The sequence below is a fragment of the Bos taurus genome, chromosome 7 (genome assembly GCF_002263795.3).
Source record: "Bos taurus isolate L1 Dominette 01449 registration number 42190680 breed Hereford chromosome 7, ARS-UCD2.0, whole genome shotgun sequence".
In the NCBI taxonomy this organism is placed as follows: domain Eukaryota; kingdom Metazoa; phylum Chordata; class Mammalia; order Artiodactyla; family Bovidae; genus Bos; species Bos taurus.
In genome coordinates, this window is record NC_037334.1 from 23,251,865 (window position 1) to 23,271,672 (window position 19,808).

Consider the following 19,808-nt stretch of genomic DNA (forward strand, 5'->3'; position numbering starts at 1 on the left):
CAGTAGCATTATATAATTTGATGCGGAGATTGGTTACATAGGTATTTTAGTTTGTGAAAATTCACTGAGCTGTACTATTATCAACTGTGTACTTTTCTGTTTTTATGTTGTTTGTGTCTTTGTTATTGTCCCCTCAAATACTTCAAGGAATGAAAACCAAGTATTATATAAAATGAGATTCTACTGAAGCCCCACCAGGAGTCGGAGGTACAATAGAGGATCCTCAACTATATTCCCATTTTGTGTAATCTCAATTCTCCTAAATTAAAATAACTTGAATCACACAGAAGAAAAGATAAAGAAACAGATTTAGTCTAGGTAGGTGACAAATTATACTATGAAAATTAAGAAGGCCAAATAAATTATTACAAAAACAGTCCTACAGGCAAACCTGTTATATATTGCAGGTTTGGTACCAGGCCACTACAAATAAAGTATCTCAATAAAGCAAATCACACAAATTTTTTGGTTTCCTGAACCATGTAAGAGTTATGCTTACACTATACTAATAGTCTGCTGCTGCTACTGCTGCTAAGTCACTTCAGTCGTGTCCGACTCTGTGCGACCCCACAGACGGCAGCCCACTAGGCTCCCCCGTCCCTGGGATTCTCCAGGCAAGAACACTGGAGTGGGTTGCCGTTTCCTCCTCCAATGCATGAAAGTGAAAAGTGAAACTGAAGTCGCTCAGTCGTGTCTGACTCTTAGCGACCCCATGGACTGCAGCCCACCAGGCTCCTCTATCCATGGGATTTTCCAGGCAAGAGTACTGGAGCGGGGTGCCACTGCCTTCTCCTTACTAATAGTCTACTGAATGTCTAATAGCATTATGTCTAAATACCTTAATTTAAAAAGACTTTACTATAATATATTAACCATATTCTGAAACTTCAGCAAGTTGTATTAGTAAGATCAAAGAGCACTGATCATGGATCACTGTAACAAATACAGTTAATAAGGAAAAAGTGTGAAATACTCCAAGAATTGCCAAAATGTTACACCAGGACACAAGTGAACAAATGTTGTTGGAAAAATGGCACCAATAGACTTGCTTGACTTGCCTGCTTGACAGTTTGTAATAATGCATTCTCTGGGAAGTACAATACATTGAAGTATGCCTGTACTGTCTTTGTAACTGAAGTTTTGCAATACAACCAGTGGTTAAGATTAAAAAGAAAAAACAACAAAGAAAAAGAAAAATGTCTAGTAAAGCAAAGTTTCATAATTCAGCACTTTTAAATACAGCCTTACAAGTGTGTACAATATATACCACACTGGCAAAATCAAACTGTTTTACTAATTAGCATTAAAAGCACTGTAATTGCTCAATAGTTTAAAATACATTGCAAGCAACATTCTTTTTTAATATTACTTACTCAGCGTATTGTGGTCTGTGTGAATACCTTGTATAACAGATGTTCTGAGTATCAATTCAACATCAGAACCTATTTTTATTAGCTGTTAAGAAAACAAAGAAAAAGAATAAGTCCTTTGCGTACTTTTTCAATGGTTCACATTAATGTACTGTTTTTGAAAACTACAGGTTTACTACTACAATTTCTTTTTAGGTGATACTTGCGTTTAACCTTTTTTTTTTTTTTTTGGCTATGCTTTGCAGCTTGGGAGATCTTAGTTCCCCATCAGGGATGAAACTCACGTCCCCAAAAGTGGAAGTGTGGAGCCTAACCACAGGACTGACGGGGAATTTCCTTGCCTTTAACTTTCTGTAACCATTCCAAGCTTATAGAAAGCTTAGATATGCATATACTTTTACCTTTTATCTATCCATTACATATTTTGATCCAGAACAGATTTGGAATATCTTTTGTTGTAACGTATTTTAAAATATGTTTAAAATGTGCAGTTTTCTTGTTATTCTTTTGAGTGCATCTGAATCTTTCTTATACTATAGAGTTGGACGTTCTGAACACTAGTAAAAGCATTGCATTAGGAGTCAGAATACTTGGGACTCCAACTCTGGCTCTGTCATTGAGTGTGAGTGTGTGGCCGTGGGTTAATATCTACTCTCTTTAAGTTTCAGACCTCATCATCACAAAATGAAGAACCTGGACTAAAACAGTTATTCTCAGAGCTGTGTATCCTTGGGAGGATCTTGAGACTCTTTTAGGGGAGTCATAAAGTCAAAATTATTTTCATAATACTAGAGCCATTTGTATTGTTTGAGCTGTGAGCAGTAGAGCTTTTTCTTTGGAAAACCATTTCTACTTGAATGAACCATTGACAGACAAACTCTGATTATTCAGATTTGGGTAACTGGCAGATGTTTCCTTGCAGATGAGTGATATGAGTACCTTACTTCAAGAAAACAACTGACAGTCATTTGCTGATAATGACAAAATTTAAGCTTTTAAGCAAAAATCACAATTCTGGAGAACTTGTATCTGTCATTTGAAGCCTGACAAATTCCCAATACTTCAAGACTTTTCTGATGAGAGGGATATTAACAGATGCAATTTAAAAATATTACATACTGAACTATGTCAGTATTTGGAAGGTCCGCATTACTTGGTAAACCTATGTTTTTCAAATCATTACTGCATGCTGTTACAAAGCCATGCATGGGTAAAAGACCCACTCAACGGGAGAAACGTTAAAATCTATTGGTCTACTAAATGAAGACATGAGGGCATATGAAAGAATGTCCTAGAAAGAAGCGACAGCATAAGTGGCCTCAGGCAAGAAAGTTCTTGGTAAATTAAAGCACCCTCAAAGAAGGCACTAAGCTGGATGAGTAAGAAGTGCGTGGTGAGTTGAGGTGGGAAGTTAACAGGAGTCAGATGATGCAGTGCTAAAGGTCATGGCAGGCAGAGACTTTAGATTTTACTTTGAATGGGATGAGGAGCCATGGGAATTGTGAACAGACTAGCCATGCGATATGCCTTTTTAAAAGGCTCATTGTCTTTTAAGTATTGAAACTAGGCTGCAGGGAGTTAGAGCAGAAGCAAGGACAGCTGCTAGGAGGCTGTTGTAAAAATCCAGTGAGAAATAATGGTGGCTTGAACTAGGAAATAATAATGGGAAGATAAGAAATGGTCAAATTCTGGGTATGTTTTGAAGTCAATAGGATTTGCTGTCAGATTGGATGTAGATGTAAGAGAAGGAAAGTAGTCACAAAAGAGAACACCAAGGTTTTTGGTCTGAACATAAAAAGGAGGGAGCTGCCATTCACTGACATGGAGAATGCTGTAGGGGGCAAAGCCTCACCTCCTGACAGACCTGAGAAGGGGCTTAGTAGGGTAGAGAAAGAAAAACAATGAGCCTTCTCACTCACTGGAGGTGCATAAACTGAGCTGAGGTTTAGGTTTAAGGCTGGAAACAAAGCTAGATGAGAAACAAGGGATTAGGGGAGAAGACAGGGGATAAACAGGATGTGGTTATGTATGAGACCTCGAACTACTCCCCCCCCACCACCACCGCCCCCCAAGGAAATAAACACACACACCCACCCATTGGTCTAACAGATAACAGAGTTCCACACTGCAACTAATCTTTAAAGAAATTTACCAATTGGTTAGGTATGGTATCAAAGAATATTCACAACTATTTGAAAAGGATAATATATACACCTACCATCTTCCAACTATGTACCTATATAAGGCTGAATTTTCTTTGTATAATTCAGTCTAAAAAACACATTGCACCAGGTTGAATAAGAAAGCAGATACGAGAATTTAGCTGACCCCTATTAAGCCAGACATTACAGAGATTTGCAAAAACATAAAATAATGCCTTAGATAGCATCACTATGAACAAAGCTAGTGGAGGTGATGGGAATTCCAGTTGAGCTATTCCAAATCCTAGAAGATGATGCTGTGAAAGTGCTGCACTCAATATGCCAGCAAATCAGGAAAACTCAGCAGTGGCCACAGGACTGGAAAAGGTCCGTTTTCATTCCAATACCAAAGAAAGGCAATGCCAAAGAATGCTCAAACTACCGCATAATTGCACTCATCTCACACGCTAGTAAAGTCATGCTCAAAATTCTCCAAGCCAGGCTTCAGCAATATGTGAACCATGAACTTCCTGATGTTCAAGCTGGTTTTAGAAAAGGCAGAGGAACCAGAGATCAAATGCCAATATCCGCTGGATCATCGAAAAAGCAAGAGTTCCAGAAAAACATCTATTTCTGCTTTATTGACTATGCCAAAGCCTTTGACTGTGTGGATTACAATAAACTGTGGAAAATTCTAAAAGAGATGGGAATACCAGACCACCTGATCTGCCTCTTGAGAAATTTGTATGCAGGTCAGGAAGCAACAGTTAGAACTAGACATGGAACAACAGACTGGTTCCAAATAGGAAAAGGAGTACGTCAAGGCTGTATATTGTCACCCTGTTTATTTAACTTATATGCAGAGTACATCATGAGAAACGCTGGACTGGAAGAAGCACAAGCTGGAATCAAGATTGCTGGGACAAATATCAATAACCTCAGATATGCAGATGACACCACCCTTATGGCAGAAAGTGAAGAGGAACTACAAAGCCTCTTGATGAAAGTGAAAGAGGAGAGTGAAAAAGTTGGCTTAAAGCTCAACATTCAGAAAACTAAGATCATGGCATCCGGTCCCACCACTTCATGGGAAATAGATGGAGAAACAGTGGAAACAGTGTCAGACTTTATTTTTCTGGGCTCCAAAATCACTACAGATGGTGACTGCAGCCATGAAATTAAAAGACGCTTACTCCTTGAAAGAAAAGTTATGACCAACCTAGATAGCATATTCAAAAGCAGAGACATTACTTTGCCAACAAAGGTTCATCTAGTCAAGGCTATGGTTTTTCCTGTGGTCATGTATGGATGTGAGAGTTGGACTGTGAAGTGCTGAAGAATTGATGCTTTTGGACTGTGGTGTTGGAGAAGACTCTTGAGAGTCCCTTGGACTGCAAGGAGATCCAATCAGTCCATTCTGAAGGAGATCAGCCCTGGGATTTCTTTGGAAGGAATGATGCTAAAGCTGAAACTCCAGTACTTTGGCCACCTCATGTGAAAAGTTGACTCATTGGAAAAGATTCTGATGCTGGGAGGGATTGGGGGCAGAAGAAGGGGACGCCAGATAATGAGATGGCTAGATGGCATCACGGACTCAATGGACGTGAGTCTGAGTGAAATCCAGGAGTTGGTGCTGGACAGGGAGGCCTGGCGTGCTGCGATTCATGGGGTCGCAAAGAGTCGGACATGACTGAGCGACTGATCTGATCTGATAAAAGTTATATTTACAGTATACACTAGTCTATTAAGTGTGCAACAGCATTATGTGTAAAAGAAAATCATGGGGACTTCCCTGGTGGTCCAGTAGTTAAGAATCCACCCTCCAGGGCAGGGGATGTGGGTTCAGTCCCTAGAGAACTAGGATCACACATGCCCTGGGGCAACTAAGCCTGCGCTCTGCAACAGAAGATCCCACAAATAAAACCTGACGCAGGTAAATAAACAAAACAATATTCATGCCTTACTTAAAAACACTTTATTATTAAAAAATGCTAACCAGCATCTGACAATGCAGGGTTGCCCCAAACCTTCAATTTGTATAAAACACAGACTCTGTGAAGTGCAATAGAGCAAAGCACAATAAAATGAGGTATACACGTACCAGATTGTTAATAATCAGTTTTCTGAATAGCAAAACAGTACAGACCTTGGCATACATCTTTAAACTTCTTTTCAAGTCATGACTTGATTATAACGTCATTTTAGCTGCTTCCATAGATAAAAATTCCATAGTCCCCATTTGTCCTATCATAAGACTAGGTTAAATCTCTCCTGTTTTATGTTAAAGGGAAAGAAATCCTTAGGCTATATCATTTTGTCTCATTATTGTATTACAGATATTTACTACTTCAAAAATAGCATTTTCTCTACTAAGTATAAAAGTATTTGCATAAAATTTTTTGTTTCAATATGTGGAAATTCTATTAAACATGGAAGAATTTCTCTAAATTGTACCTTCCTCTTTACTAAATCAATTCTTAGAATCTTAATTAACCCAGCAAATAATTTTTCATTTTCTTCCTAAGGGTCCTTTCCCTTACATTTATACAAAATTAGGTCCGGGAACATTTAGGAAGCAGTGTTCCTTCCTAAGACAGAGACAATGTAGGTATGCATATGACTTTATACAGGAAAAGAATCAGTGTGCACTTTTTCAATGAACAAGCACTGGGAATACTAGGGAGCTCACAGAGTAGTGTTAGTAGTGGACTATCTTCCACTAGGGAAGTGACTAAAATGCAAATACAGAAAGTAAAGCAAGAACATTTCATAAACTCTGGCTATTCAACTTCCACAGCCAAGATATGATTAAAAAAAAAAAAATTCTGTCCAGCTGAGCTAAGTGAGTAGAAGTTTTCTCTGCGTAACTTAAGAGAGAGTTATCACACTCACTCTCCTTAGTCTGTCACTTGCCTTAGACAAAGAGAGCATCTCTGTGAGTTTCTAGGTTGGTTTAGCTGTTCTTGCTTTGATCATGGTTATACTTATGTTGAAGAAGGCAATGGCACCCCACTCCAGTACCCTTGCCTGGAAAATCCCATGGACGGAGGACCCTGGTAGGCTGCAGTCCATGGGGTCGCTGGGAGTCGGACATGACTGAGCGACTTCACTTTCACTTCTCACTTTCATGCATTGGAGAAGGAAATGGCAACCCACTCCAGTACTCTTGCCTGGAGAATCCCAGGGACGGGGGAGCCTGGTGGGCTGCAGTCTATGGGGTCGCACAGAGTCGGACACGACTGAAGCGACTTAGCAGCAGCAGCAGCAGCATACTTATGTTCCTTTCACTAGGCAACTTGCTATCTTATAGATGTAGGCACATGACCCTTGAGGAGGTGAGCCATACCAAACAAGTGAAGGTCATTTATAGTTGTGATGGCTTTAACTATCAACTAATGGTTTTTATTTCATAAAGTCTCTCCATTTTTATCATTTCCTCTAGTTGCTAAAATTTGAGTTTTATCGTAATTGAAACATTTAATACTGTACCTCTTCTATTTTCTTAGGAGAAGTTTCAGTTTTATTACATTTGAATTCTTCATTTATCTTTATTCGGGCTGCTAGAAAAAGAAAAAAATATGCATATAGTTATCTGCTTTTCTAATTTATAATTCCTGTCCCAATAATTTACATAGTATTCATTATATTACAGTACTATATGCTATATACATATATATCTATTATTTCTCTAGCAGAAAAAAATAATTTTGCCTTGTGTAAAACAAAGTGAAAAATAAGAAATTTATTTTAAAAGTCTTTTGGAGAGCTTTTTACAGGCTGGAAAATTTGTAATTAAACCTAATACATATTTTCAGCATTCTAATAGTTTTATTTCCTGCTTTTTATTTCTAATTTCATTTGACCCTCTAGCTGTGAGATCCTAATAAATTCAAATTAATACTTTGCTTTTGTAAATATAAGGATCTGAATTAAAATGCTTTTATTTAAGATGGCAAACTCAATACATATAAGCATGTTTAACTATCCCTCCTCCAAAACACTTAAAATGAAGATACGGCAGCAAAGAGGATATGTAAATTATTTTGAGTGCCTTGGCTGACAAGTAAAGCGATGGACAAATGAAAGTTTGTTTATATAATCCAATGATTTGGCATCACTACAGCAGAATAATATCATATAACTGATAAATTGCCTTATAGTGCTGCTGTGAGCATTTAATGGTAAATATGTAGTTAGCTATTCTTATAATTATTTCACTTAAAAACATTTAAAGGCACTAAAATATGCTATGGTGATGGAGATGAGCCATAGAACCTTCCTTCTATGCTTAATACATGTCAACATGTAATGTGGTTAAGAGTTCAGGCTTTGGAGCCAGAATGCTGAGGCTAAATCCCAGCTCCACCTATCTTTTCACATTACTGTCAGTTTTCTCATCTGCAAAACTAGAAATTATAATAGTAACTACCTAACAGGTCTATGATAAGAATTAAATTAGGAATTTGTGTAACATACATATAATATGAAGCATATACTTTAATATTCAAGAAATGTTTTTGGTAAATTACAAAAACTTGAATTCATAGGGACAGTGGGGACACTTTACCTAGATGCCCTCTTTTTTTCCCTTTTTTTAGTGGAGGTTGAATTTTTAAAAACAAATTTTACTGGAGTACAGTTGATTTACAATGTAGTGTTAGTTTCTGCTGTACAGCAAAGTGAATCAGTTATACACATACATATAAGCTGGAATCAAGACTGTTGGGAGAAATATCAATAACCTCAGATATGCAGATGACACCACCCTTATGGCAGAAAGTGAAGAAAACTAAAGAGCCTCTTGATGAAAGTGAAAGAGTAAAGTGAAAAGTTGGCTTAAAGCTCAACATTCAGAAAACTAAGATCATGGCTTCCGGTCCCATCACTTCATGGCAAATAGATGGGGAAACAGTGGAAACAGTGGCTGACTTTGTTTTTCTGGGCTCCAAAATCACTGCAGATGGTGATTACAGCCATGAAATTAAAAGACGCTTACTCCTTGGAAGGAAAATTATGACCAACCTAGACAGCATATTAAAAAGCAGAGACATTACTTTGCCAACAAAAGTCCATCTAGTCAAGGCTATGGTTTTTATAGTAGTCATGTATGGATGTGAGAGTTGGACTATAAAGAAAGCTGAGTGCAGAAGAATTGATGCTTTTGAACTGTGGGGTTGGAAAAGACTCTTAAGAGTCCTTTGGACTGCAAGAAGAGCCAACCAGTCCATCCTAAAGGAGATCAGTCCTGGGTGTTCATTGGAAGGACTGATGTTGGAGCTGAAACTCCAATACTTTGGCCACTTGATGCAAAGAGCTGACTCATTTGAAAAGACCCTGATGTTGGGAAAGATTGAGGGCAGGAGGAAAAGGGGACAACAGAGGATGAGATGGTTGGATGGCATCACCGACTCAATGGACATGGGTTTGGGTAGACTGGGAGTTGGTGATGGACAGGGAGGCCTGGCGTGCTGTGGTTCATGGGGTCGCACAGAGTCAGACATGACTGAGTGACTGAACTGAACTGACCCTTTTTTAGATTTTTTCCCCATACAGGTGTTGAGTAAAGTTCTTTGTGTTATATTAGTTATCCCATGCCTTATTATTTATCTATTTTATATAGTGTACATGTGTCAGTAACAATTTCCCAACTTATATACTCTCCCTCCTAAGGTATCCTCTTAAAGAGCTTTAGAAACTGAGTATGACGGAGCCTGGTGGGCTGCCGTCTATGGAGTCGCACAGCGTCGGACACGACTAAAGTGACTTAGCAGCAGCAGCATGACCAACACAGAACTTAAACTTTAGAGCTCTGAGTTCCAGAAAAGACAGAAACCACTTTAAACAGTGAAATACTGAATCTGGAACCATTTGTGATAGATTCCCTTTCATAGTTTCATAGCTGCTGCCACTTCAAGAAAGACACAGGCATTAACAATATGGTAGTATCTGGTCCTAGAGAATGTGAAAATTTGATTATATAATAGAGAAATGAGTTTCATGGCTTGAATGTAAGGCAAGCAATGGAGCACAGTGAAATTCTGATCCTTTTTTCCTTATTCTTTATGAAAACATGATCTTTTACAATTTTTCTTTAAGTAAACACTTCTCAAAGTAGTGTAATATAAACTCATTAAAACAAACAAACAAACATTAAGAGAGATAGTGAAGGTCATTGCCCAAGGGAGGTCTTAACCATACAGGGTCTCTTGGACTACTAGCAGCCAACTGAAAAATGGACTTGCTTCAAAGTGGCAAAGTACAAACTTACCTTCTAATGCTCTAGCATCATTTTTAAAAACCTGTTGTCTGGTCCTGTGCAATGTTTTAAAGAGCTGTAAAACCTGGAAAGAAAATCAGAATTCAGACCTCAAAAGAAAAAATTTTCACGGTTTACATAGTTACAAGGATTAAACAGCATTTATTTCTTAGATTATTTTTCAAAATAGCTGGTGAAAACAAGAGTTGGTCAAAATAACTCCCTTGATTATTTATCTTTAGATTAAAAAAATTAGCCTTATGTATTTACAAAAATAAAACAAAATTCTTTGAAACAAAATAATATGAGAATGGTTAAAAAGTTAACGATCCCCCTGCCGAAATTAGTTTGCTAAGGTAACCAACTTTACTAGTCTGGTATGTATTTGTTCTCATTTTTCTTAACATAGACCTTCATCTGCTCTTAAAGTCATATACACATGCATACAAACTCATGAACATACTACATCTTAAAAGAGCCCAGAAGGAAGGTGCTTCAGATAATTTCAGTTCAGTTCAGTTCAGTCGCTCAGTTGTGTCTGAGTCTTTTCGACCCCATGAATCGCAGCACGCTAGGCCTCCCTGTCCATCACCAACTCCTGGAGTTCACTCAGACTCACGTCCACCGAATCAGTGATGCCATCCAGACATCTCATCCTCTGTCGTCCCCTTCTCCTCCTGCCCCCAATCCCTCCCAGCAGCAGAGTCTTTTCCAATGAGTCAACTCTTGGCATGAGGTGGCCAAAGTACTGGAGTTTCAGCTTTAGCATTAGTCCTTCCAAAGAAATCCCAGGGCTGATCTCCTTCAGAATGGACTGGTTGGATCTCCTTGCAGTCCAAGGGACTCTCAAGAGTCTTCTCCAACACCACAGTTCAAAAGCATCAATTCTTCAGCGCTCAGCCTTCTTCACAGTCCAACTCTCACATCCATACATGACCACTGGAAAAACCATAGCCTTGACTAGATGGACCTTTGTTGGCAAAGTAATGTCTCTGCTTTTCAATACGCTGTCTAGGTTGGTCACAACTTTCCTTCCAAGGAGTAAGCGTCTTTTAATTTCATGGCTGCAGTCACCATCTGCAGTGATTTTGGAACCCCAAAAAATAAAGTCTGACACTGTTTCCACCGTTTCCCCGTCTATTTCCCAGATAATTTAGGAAAGTTTAATTGTGATTTCTCAAAAAAGAAGTAGAATGCTGAGACTTCTGAATATTTAAGACTGTGCTTAACAACAACAACAACAAAAGCGTATTCAATATTGTCCCCCCAACACTGTTCTCTCTTCTGTCCCCTCAATTTCAGTTATGGAAAACAATGAATTTCTGAAGCCAGAAATCTCTAGGTCATTCTTTAAATCTACCTTACTCCTCATGGAGAAACCGTAGGGATTTCTCTCTAATCTTTTGGATATTCTCCATCACCCAAAACAATTTAAATTCAGATCTCTCCCTATCTTGTGCTTACACTACTGACAAAGATTTGCCACTCTGCCACCATTCCCTCCTTTCCCCCAATCCATTCACCAGATAACAATACTGAAACTTGACTGAGTATATCCTATGTGCTAGGCACTATTCAAGCATTTTACATATATGAGAAAACTTATAGCATCATAGGCAGACACCAAAAGAGAAACAGGAAGCAGAAAACATAAAAATAAAACGAAGATTAACCAAAGAACTTTCTCAGAAACATACGTTATTGCAAACATGGAATAACAACAAAAAGAAGTTATAGTAAATTTAAAAAGGAATGTTCAGAAAATGCCCCAAAGCTCTTGGATATCAAATGAATGACAGCAAGGATTAAGTTCAGAAAAACTGCCCAGAAAGTAGAATGGGTAGTTGAGGAAAGGATAATAAAATTAAAGGAGTAGTCTAGATGGCCCAATAGTTACAGTCACAGGATCTCCAACAAGAGAGAACAGAGAACACAGATTCCAAGTGCTCAACACAAACCCATGCTGCAGCATATCATGATGCAAGTTCAGCACAATGCTAGTAAAAACATCTTGGAGGAAAAAAACAGTTCACGTATAAAAAAAAGAAAATTAGAAAGCCGCCTGATTTCTAAACAGCATCACTGTGAGAAGACAATGGTATAAAATCTTCAAGTTACACATCCAAACTATCACCTAATTGTAATTACAAATTGGTATTTTCAGAAATGCAAAGTCTCTTATTTGCTATATGCCCTTTCTTGGAAAGCTATAGAAGACGACTGTGCTCCACCAAAACAAGGGCCTATCTCTCTCTCTCTCACACACATACACACACACACACACACACACACACGCACGCACGCACGCAGGCACACACACCATGGGAACGAGGGAGACAGGTGATCCAACCCAAAAGAGACAGAGAGGATGGTAAAGGACAAATACAGGTCAGCATTTGTGTACCCAGCAAAGAAAGCAACTATTCTGGACTAGAGCAAAAGGCTGCATTGCTCCAGAAAAGATGATGCTAGGAAAAAAACGAAGCTAGTAGATACCAGTTTTGCTCATAGTTTGGGAATAGATAAGTAGGAAAACCAATAATAAAAAAAAAAAGCAGTTATTAACTTTAAGAAACACTAAGACTTAGGAAAAAAAGTCAACATAATCATATATTTATATTAGAAGGCTCAGCTCTGGACAAATTTTGTATACTCATAATAATACCAAAGATGAAAACGGATTCACCAAAATTTGTATACTGAGAGAAACAGGGTATTAGGGGGAACTTAGTTCTCACACTCAATGCAGACGGTGATGGCAGCTATAAAACTAAAAGATGCTTCTCCTTCGAAGAGAAGCTATAGCAAACCTAGACAAGGCATTAAAAAGCAGAGACATCACTTTGACAACAAAGGTCCACGTAGTCAAAGTTACGGTTTTTCCAGGAGACATGTATGGATGTGAGAGTGGGACCATAAAGAAGGCTGAGCGCTGAAGAACTGATGCTTTAGAATTGTGGTGCTGGACTCTCAAGGAGAGTCCGAGCAAATAGATCAAATCAGTCAATCTTAAGGGAAGTCAACCCTGTAATTAAGTAATTGTTTAAACTCTCCCTACCTGCCAGACTTCTGTATGAAGTTACTGTTGCATCCACCATGCCTAGAGAGTACAGGCTACATGCTGGCTATTAAGTGCTACTAAAAGCTATTATGGACACTCAAAGTTTCTTGAAAGAATAACCCTTTACAATTCTGTTTCTATCAGTCCTGTGACATATATTAAAATGTACTAGGAACAGAGTTCAGTAGTACAAGAGGAACTCTTGGTGGCTCCCTGTTATTGACCAACCATTATTAAGCACTGTTTGTTTGTTTTTCTCACTATACTATAGCAGGTCAATTTCCCTTTTCCATGTTTATGTCTCAACCGGCCATACTGATAATACTTAAGGTTGGTTAGGGATGGCTGGTTCCAGAGAATTGTACTCTGGCCAGGAATGCGCACAAACTTGTGATCTCGATCCTGAAGGGGGCATCACCTCCCAAGCTCGTTCAGAGCACTCAGGAATCTCAGGTCTCTGCTCTGTCTCGTTAAGTGCTACTTTTGGCAAGTGTTTTTGCCGGGATTCGATTTCCTTGGTTACCTGCGCACCTTTTGGTTATTTGACGAAATCTTTTACCTCATCGGATGGTTTTAGCGTAGGACTTTGGGGTCTTGTACAATTCCCAAGGATGCGAAATGGGTCCCTCACAGAAACGCTCGGTGTGGAAACGGAAAGGGGGCAGGACCCAAGTCACCGGCGTGCATCACGGATAAACCTTCTGTACTTGGTAGACGAAGAAGTAGGACCACCTGTACCGCCCTCCCTCCTCCGCACCTGCACAAACCCTCGATTGCCCTCCAGGGTTAGTTACAGGCTTCTCACGTGTAAAGGCCACATCCTCAGCGGAGGGTCCTGAACCTCAGTTACAGAGACACCAGACTATGTTCGCAAGGCCGCTCTCTTACCCTCCCCGCTGGCATCGCATTCTACCCCTCCTCGGACCCAGTCACCTTGGCCGCCTGACCCATGGCTCTCGCCTCCGCTTGCGGCCACTTCTCCAGCGGTCGAGTCGCCCCGCCTCCCGGCAACCAATCACGGCTCACCATCCGCCCGTCCCCGCCCCGTAGCTTTGTTCCTAACTCACCGCAACCAATCACCACAAAGCATCTCCTTCGTAGCCCCGCCCCCCGCGAAGGAACAGGCTAGGGGAGTTGGGTAAGACGGTGACCTCTGGGAAAACCGCGTGGAGCCGCCGAGCTCATTTACAGCAGAGACAAGAACGGAAATAAAATGGACGCCATGTTAGTTAGGGGCAGAGGCACTTCCGGCCGTTTCTGAAGCATCCTCTGGTGGTAGAGTGTCGGTTGATAAATAGCACCTTTATGTCCTTACCTCTTGTTTGGGGGTTGGGGTTATCTATTAAGGAACCATTATTTTAACGTTTCTGAGTTGCAGATTTTGTCTTTGCAAAAGTGCACAAATAAGAGCCAAGCCCTAACAACTATTGCAGGTGTTGATTGGAACGCCGACTTCCAAAAGCACTGTTCACACTTTATCCCACTTCATTCCTCTAGAGGGTGAGGCTGAGTTACTTCTCTAGATCACACGTTGCCTACTCAACATGCCCTATTCGGTTTTGCTGGTCAAGAGGTTGGAAATAGTTTATTAGCAGCATCACGATCATAAAACTTTTAACTACATTTAACTTATGACTGCAAGCATCAAGAAAAAAAAATCTCAACCTTGCTCCTATTGCATAATCATTGTCTTCCCTACTCCCTGCAGTTAAACTTGAAGGTAAAATTAACTTTTTTTCAGCTTAACCTTTAGGTAAAATTGGCTTTTTATTAGAAATGAAGATTTGGACCAATGGATCTTTAAGAACCCTTTCCTTCTCTGTGATTTATGTCATTTTACAGAATATTGCAAGTCATCATGAGAATAGCAAGATAATATTATTTTTTGAAAATGAAAATGCACTGGAGTGGCAAAAGAGTGTTTAAACATAAGCAATTAAGCCAAATATACTGGATACTGTCTTTTATTCAGGAAACAATAAATTAGATGATCTTCTGATTCTGTACAGTAGTGCCTTTTGATTGCTAATGAGTGATTCAAAGATGCTTATTTTCATTTTCAGTCTAGAATCACAGCCCAGTGTCCTGAAATTCATAATTTATTGTTATAATTTCTGGCTAACTAGTGTCCTGTATTCAGTTAATCAAAACTACTTACATGCCAGAATTTGAAAGTACAGTTTTCATAGTGCCCAAATCAATTCATTTCAAGCTTCTCTTCTCTTCAGTAAATCTGTATGGTTCCTTGAACTGTTCCATAAATGAGGTGACTATTCTGCTTGTTCTGGGAATACGTCCTGGTTTGCTGGCATCTCAAAGTGTAGGACCCAGAACTGAATAAGAAATTCCAACATGTTCATTATATGAAGTCATAGAACTATGTGGTAGGCAGGATAATGGCCTCCAAAAGATGTCCCTCTTTAAATCCTAGGAACTTCTGAATATATTATTACCATGCATGACAAAATGGACTTTGAAGATGTGATTAAGTATTTTCACAACTTATTGACCAGAGATATATTATGACACCTTTTGTTACCCGAACATTACTGACTGGAGTGTTTCAGTATTCACTTACATAATAAATTGCTGGCTACAGGCGTTAAGTTAGTTTCTGCAAAAATCCCCAGTCGATAATGTGCTAAGATGGGGAAGTTTATCCTGGGTTTTCTGATGGGCACAACGTAATAATCACAAGGATACCTGTAAGTGGAAGCAGGAAGCAGAGTCAGGGAGAGGTTTGCAGATGTTCCCCTGTGGTCTTGGAAGATGGAGGAAGTGGAAGATGGGTGCAGGTGGCCTCTAGAAGCCAGAAAAGGCAAGAGAACCATTCTTCCCTAGAGACTTTAGAAGGAATGCAGCCTTGTGGACACCAAGATTTTAAGCCCAGTGAAATCCAATTTGGACCTCTGACTTCCAGAATGTTACTGGCTTGTGGCCCCTTCCATCTTCAGTGCCAACAGCAGAGCATCTTCAATCTTTGACTCTCAGACACCTGCTTCCATCATCAAATCTCCTTGTCTGAGTCTCACTCTCCTGTATCCTTCTTTTATTTAAAGGCGTCCCTGTGATTATATTTGGCCCATCTGGATAACTGAGGAATCTCCCCACCTGAATACCTTTAATTTAATTGTATCTGCACATCCCCTCTACCATGTAAAGTAACATTTTCACAGGCTCCAGGGATTAAAACATGGAAATCATGTGCCTACCATACCAGTTTGGGTGAAGCTTATCAATAAGGATGAAATGGAAGGAAATGAAGTAGGAGAAGCAGCGATGGGCCTGATCACTTAAGAGCTTATTAGCCAAGTTAAGGACTTTATATTTAATTCTATGGTGAAATGTCTTACTGGCAGGAGACTAACATCATAATTTATATTATATAAAAATCATTTTGGGTAGTATATAGCAAATGGACTATAGTAGAAGCAAATAGGCAAGCCAGGAGGCTCTTGAAGTACTCCAGGGAAGATATGGTAGTGACCTGGTGAGAAGGGGAGGTGAGAAGTGATTAGATTCACCTGTGTTGAAAATCCACAAAGAAGAGTTGATGACTTCAAGGATTTTGGCTTGAGCAATCTGGTGAATGGTACTACAGTAGAGGCAGAAGGCTGCTGGAATAGGTTTTTAGATTGTTGTGGAGGGAATAAAAATAAATTTGAAGTGCTTGGTAGACATCCTACTGAAGGTAGTGAGTAGGCATAAATATGCTTCATACACCAATCTGGAATTAAGAGGTTGGGAGATAAATATAGACAGTCATTACTCTGTAGATGATAAAGCCTCTGATTTAGTGAAAGATGACCATAATATTTATTACGCCAACCCATACAAACTCTTTTCAATGTTTAATTTTGACAATTTCGGTCATAAAGTTGCAGGAATGATAGAATGTACAAACACCTTTCACTCAGTTTTCCCTAATGTTAACATTTTACAATAGTTGCTTTATCCTCTTCTACTTATCTGTATCTTGACATTTTTGAGGATGTCTTTACTGTGTGACCCCTGAAGAAGGGAATGGCAACCCACTCCAGTATTCTTGCCTGGAGAATTCCATGGACAGAGGAGCCTCGGGGAATACAGCCCAAGGGGTCGAAAAGAATTGGACACGACTAAGCAACTCCAGTACTCTTGCCTGGAAAATCCCATGGACAGAGGACCCTGGAAGGCTGCAGTCCATGAGGTCGCTAAGAGTCAGACATGACTGAGCGACTTCACTTTAACTTTTCACTTTCATGCATTGGAGAAGGAAATGGCAACCTACTCCAGTAGGTTGGTGGGCTGCCGTCTATGGGGTCGCACAGAGTCGGACACGACTGAAGCGACTTAGCAGCAGCAGCAGCAGCAAACAACTAATGCTTTCACTTTACTGTTTAAACAGTGAATTGCACACACCATATCCCTCTACTCCTAAACACTTCAGTAGGTGTCTTTCCGACAGAAAAAAAAGACATTCTCTGGCATCAGTGGTTCTCAAAGTGTAGTTCCCAGGCTAGAAGCAACTGTATCACCTGGAAACTGTTAGAAACCTGCTAGTAAATTACAGGGCTCCACCCCAGATCAACTGATTTTGATAATTTTGCTGGATGTTTGTGGGGAAATTAACAAGATTTTCAAAACTGTTTCCTAATTTGTACACATTATTTAGATTTCACAAATTGTTCCAGGAATGTCTTTGATACCAAAAATACCAAATGAGACACTTTTGTGATTAAAGAGGGCCACCATCAATAATTTCACCAGGGCAAAGTGGTAAAGGTGTAATTTTTCATAATATGGACACTTGGAAATTAGGTGTTAGCTAGAGAAGAGGGCCAGGAGTGGAATCCACACTGAGAGGCCTGGAACAGAGGGCTCACTATGAAGGGAAAATAGCATCCAGAGAGGTAGCAGAGTAAAGGCTGTTGCTGAAAAGAAGGAATGGTCACAGAGGCAAATGTTGCCAAGAGGTCAAGTATAATGGCAACTGGAATTGCCTATAGGATGTTGTGTGAAACCAAATTGGAAAAGGAGTACGTCAAGGCTGTATATTGTCACCCTGCTTATTTAACTTACATGGAGAGTGCATCACGCAAAATGCTAGGCTGGATGAAGCACAAACTGGAATCAAGATTGCCGGAAGAAATATCAATAACTTCAGATATGCAGATGACACCACCCTTATAGCAGAAAGCGAAGAACTACAGAGCCTGTTGATGAAAGTGAAAGAGGAGAGTGAAAAAGTTGGCTTAAAACTCAACATTCAAAAAATTAAGAACATGGCATCCGGTCCCATCACTTCATGGCAAATAGATGGGGAAATAACAGAAACAGTGACTGACTTTATTTTTGGGGGCTCCAAAATCACTGCAGCCGTGAAATTAAAAGACACTTGCTCCTTGGAAGAAAAACGATGACCAAAATAAACAGCATATTAAAAAGTTGAGAGATTACTGTGCCAACAAAGGTCCATATAGTCAAAGCTATGGCTTTTCCAGTAGTCATCTATGGATGTGAGAGTTGGACTCTAAAGAAAGCTGAATGCTGAAGAATTGATGCTTTTGAACTGTGGTATTGGAGAAGACTCTTGAGAATCCCTTGGACTGCAAGGAGTTCCAACCAGTCCATCCTAAAGCAATTCAGTCCTGAATATTCATTGGAAGGGCTGATTCTGAAGCTGAAACTCCAATACTTTGGCCACCTGATGCAAAGAATTTACTCATTGGAAAAGACCCTGATGCTGGAAAAGATTGAAGGCAGGAGGAGAAGGGAACAACAGAGGATGAAATGGTTGGATGGCATCACCAACTCTATGGACATGAGTTTGAGGAAGCTCTGGGAGTTGGTGATGGACAGGGAGGCCTGGCATGCTGCAGTCCATGGGGTCGCAAAGAGTCAGACATGACCGAGTGACTGAACTGAATAGGATGTTGTAAGTGGAGTTCCTTAGTGATCTTGATAAAAGGCAAATAATTTTAATAAAGAACTATAGACACAATAGAGAAGGCAATGGCACCCCACTCCAGTACTCTGCCTGGAAAATCCCATGGACGGAGGAGCCTGGTAGGCTGCAGTCCATGGGGTCGCTAAGAGTCGGACATAACTGAGCGATTTCACTTTCACTTTTCACTTTCATGCATTGGAGAAGGAAATGGCAACCCACTCCAGTGTTCTTGCCTGGAGAATCCCAGGGACAGGGGAGCCTGGTGGGCTGCCGTGTCTGGGGTCGCACAGAGTCGGACACAACTGAAGCGACTTAGCAGCAGCAGCAGCATAGACACAATATATAGAAAACTCTTCTTAAAAGGAGCAAAGATATGGAGGGGTATGTGGGGCTTAGGAAAGGTGTTGCTCCTTTACGGTGGGGCATCTTACATTATGTTGATTACTGCTGGGAATAATTCTATGCAGAACAGTCCACGGAGGTTTGGCTTCCCTAGTGGCTCAATCTGTAAAGAATCTGCCTGCAATGCAGGAGAGCCGGGTTCCATCTCTGGTTGGGGAAGATCCCCTGGAGAAGGTATTGACAACCTACTCCAGTATTCTTACCTGGAGAATCCCATGGAGCCTGGTGGGCTAAGTCCATGGGGTCACAAGAGTCGGACAAGACTTCGTGACTAAACCACCACCACCACCACCACCACCACGGGAGGTTTACAAACTACTGATGCCTCCAGAGTTTGATTTAACTGGTCTGGGGTGTGGCGAAGTTCAGAGATTTTTTTACATGCTACCCAGGTAACTGTAACGTGCAGTCAAGGTTGTGAACCACTGCTAGAAAAAGAAAATTAACGCAGGGGGCTTACTTGCTGGAGCTAAGACCTATGTAGCTGAGAAACCAAGTATCACGGTGTCTCTGCCCGCAAAAACGGCCAGTACTGCTTAGGTTTCAAATCTTTTCAGTTACAGTATCCAATTTTTCGTACAAGCGTCCATAAGACAAGCGAGGGGCTTTCTGCAGTAACTATGCTCCTCGAGAGACAAGAAAGGAAGAA

General features: G+C 40.2%; 1 protein-coding gene across 6 annotated transcripts in view; it reads right to left on the reverse strand.

Moving 5' to 3' along the window:
- Positions 1-19,804, reverse strand: part of LYRM7 (LYR motif containing 7) — a 31,145-nt gene extending 11,341 nt beyond the window's left edge. Inside the window, exons 1-4 of one of the 6 annotated variants that reach the window (XM_005209057.4) lie at positions 13,762-13,817; positions 9,780-9,852; positions 7,001-7,068; positions 1,374-1,455 (exon numbers count right to left, since the gene is read on the reverse strand). In XM_005209057.4, the coding sequence (XP_005209114.4) occupies positions 1,374-1,455; positions 7,001-7,068; positions 9,780-9,852; positions 13,762-13,779 (241 nt within the window). In that variant the 5' untranslated portion in view covers positions 13,780-13,817. 6 annotated transcript variants of the gene reach the window in all.
- Between the last annotated feature and the right edge of the window lie 4 nt (positions 19,805-19,808).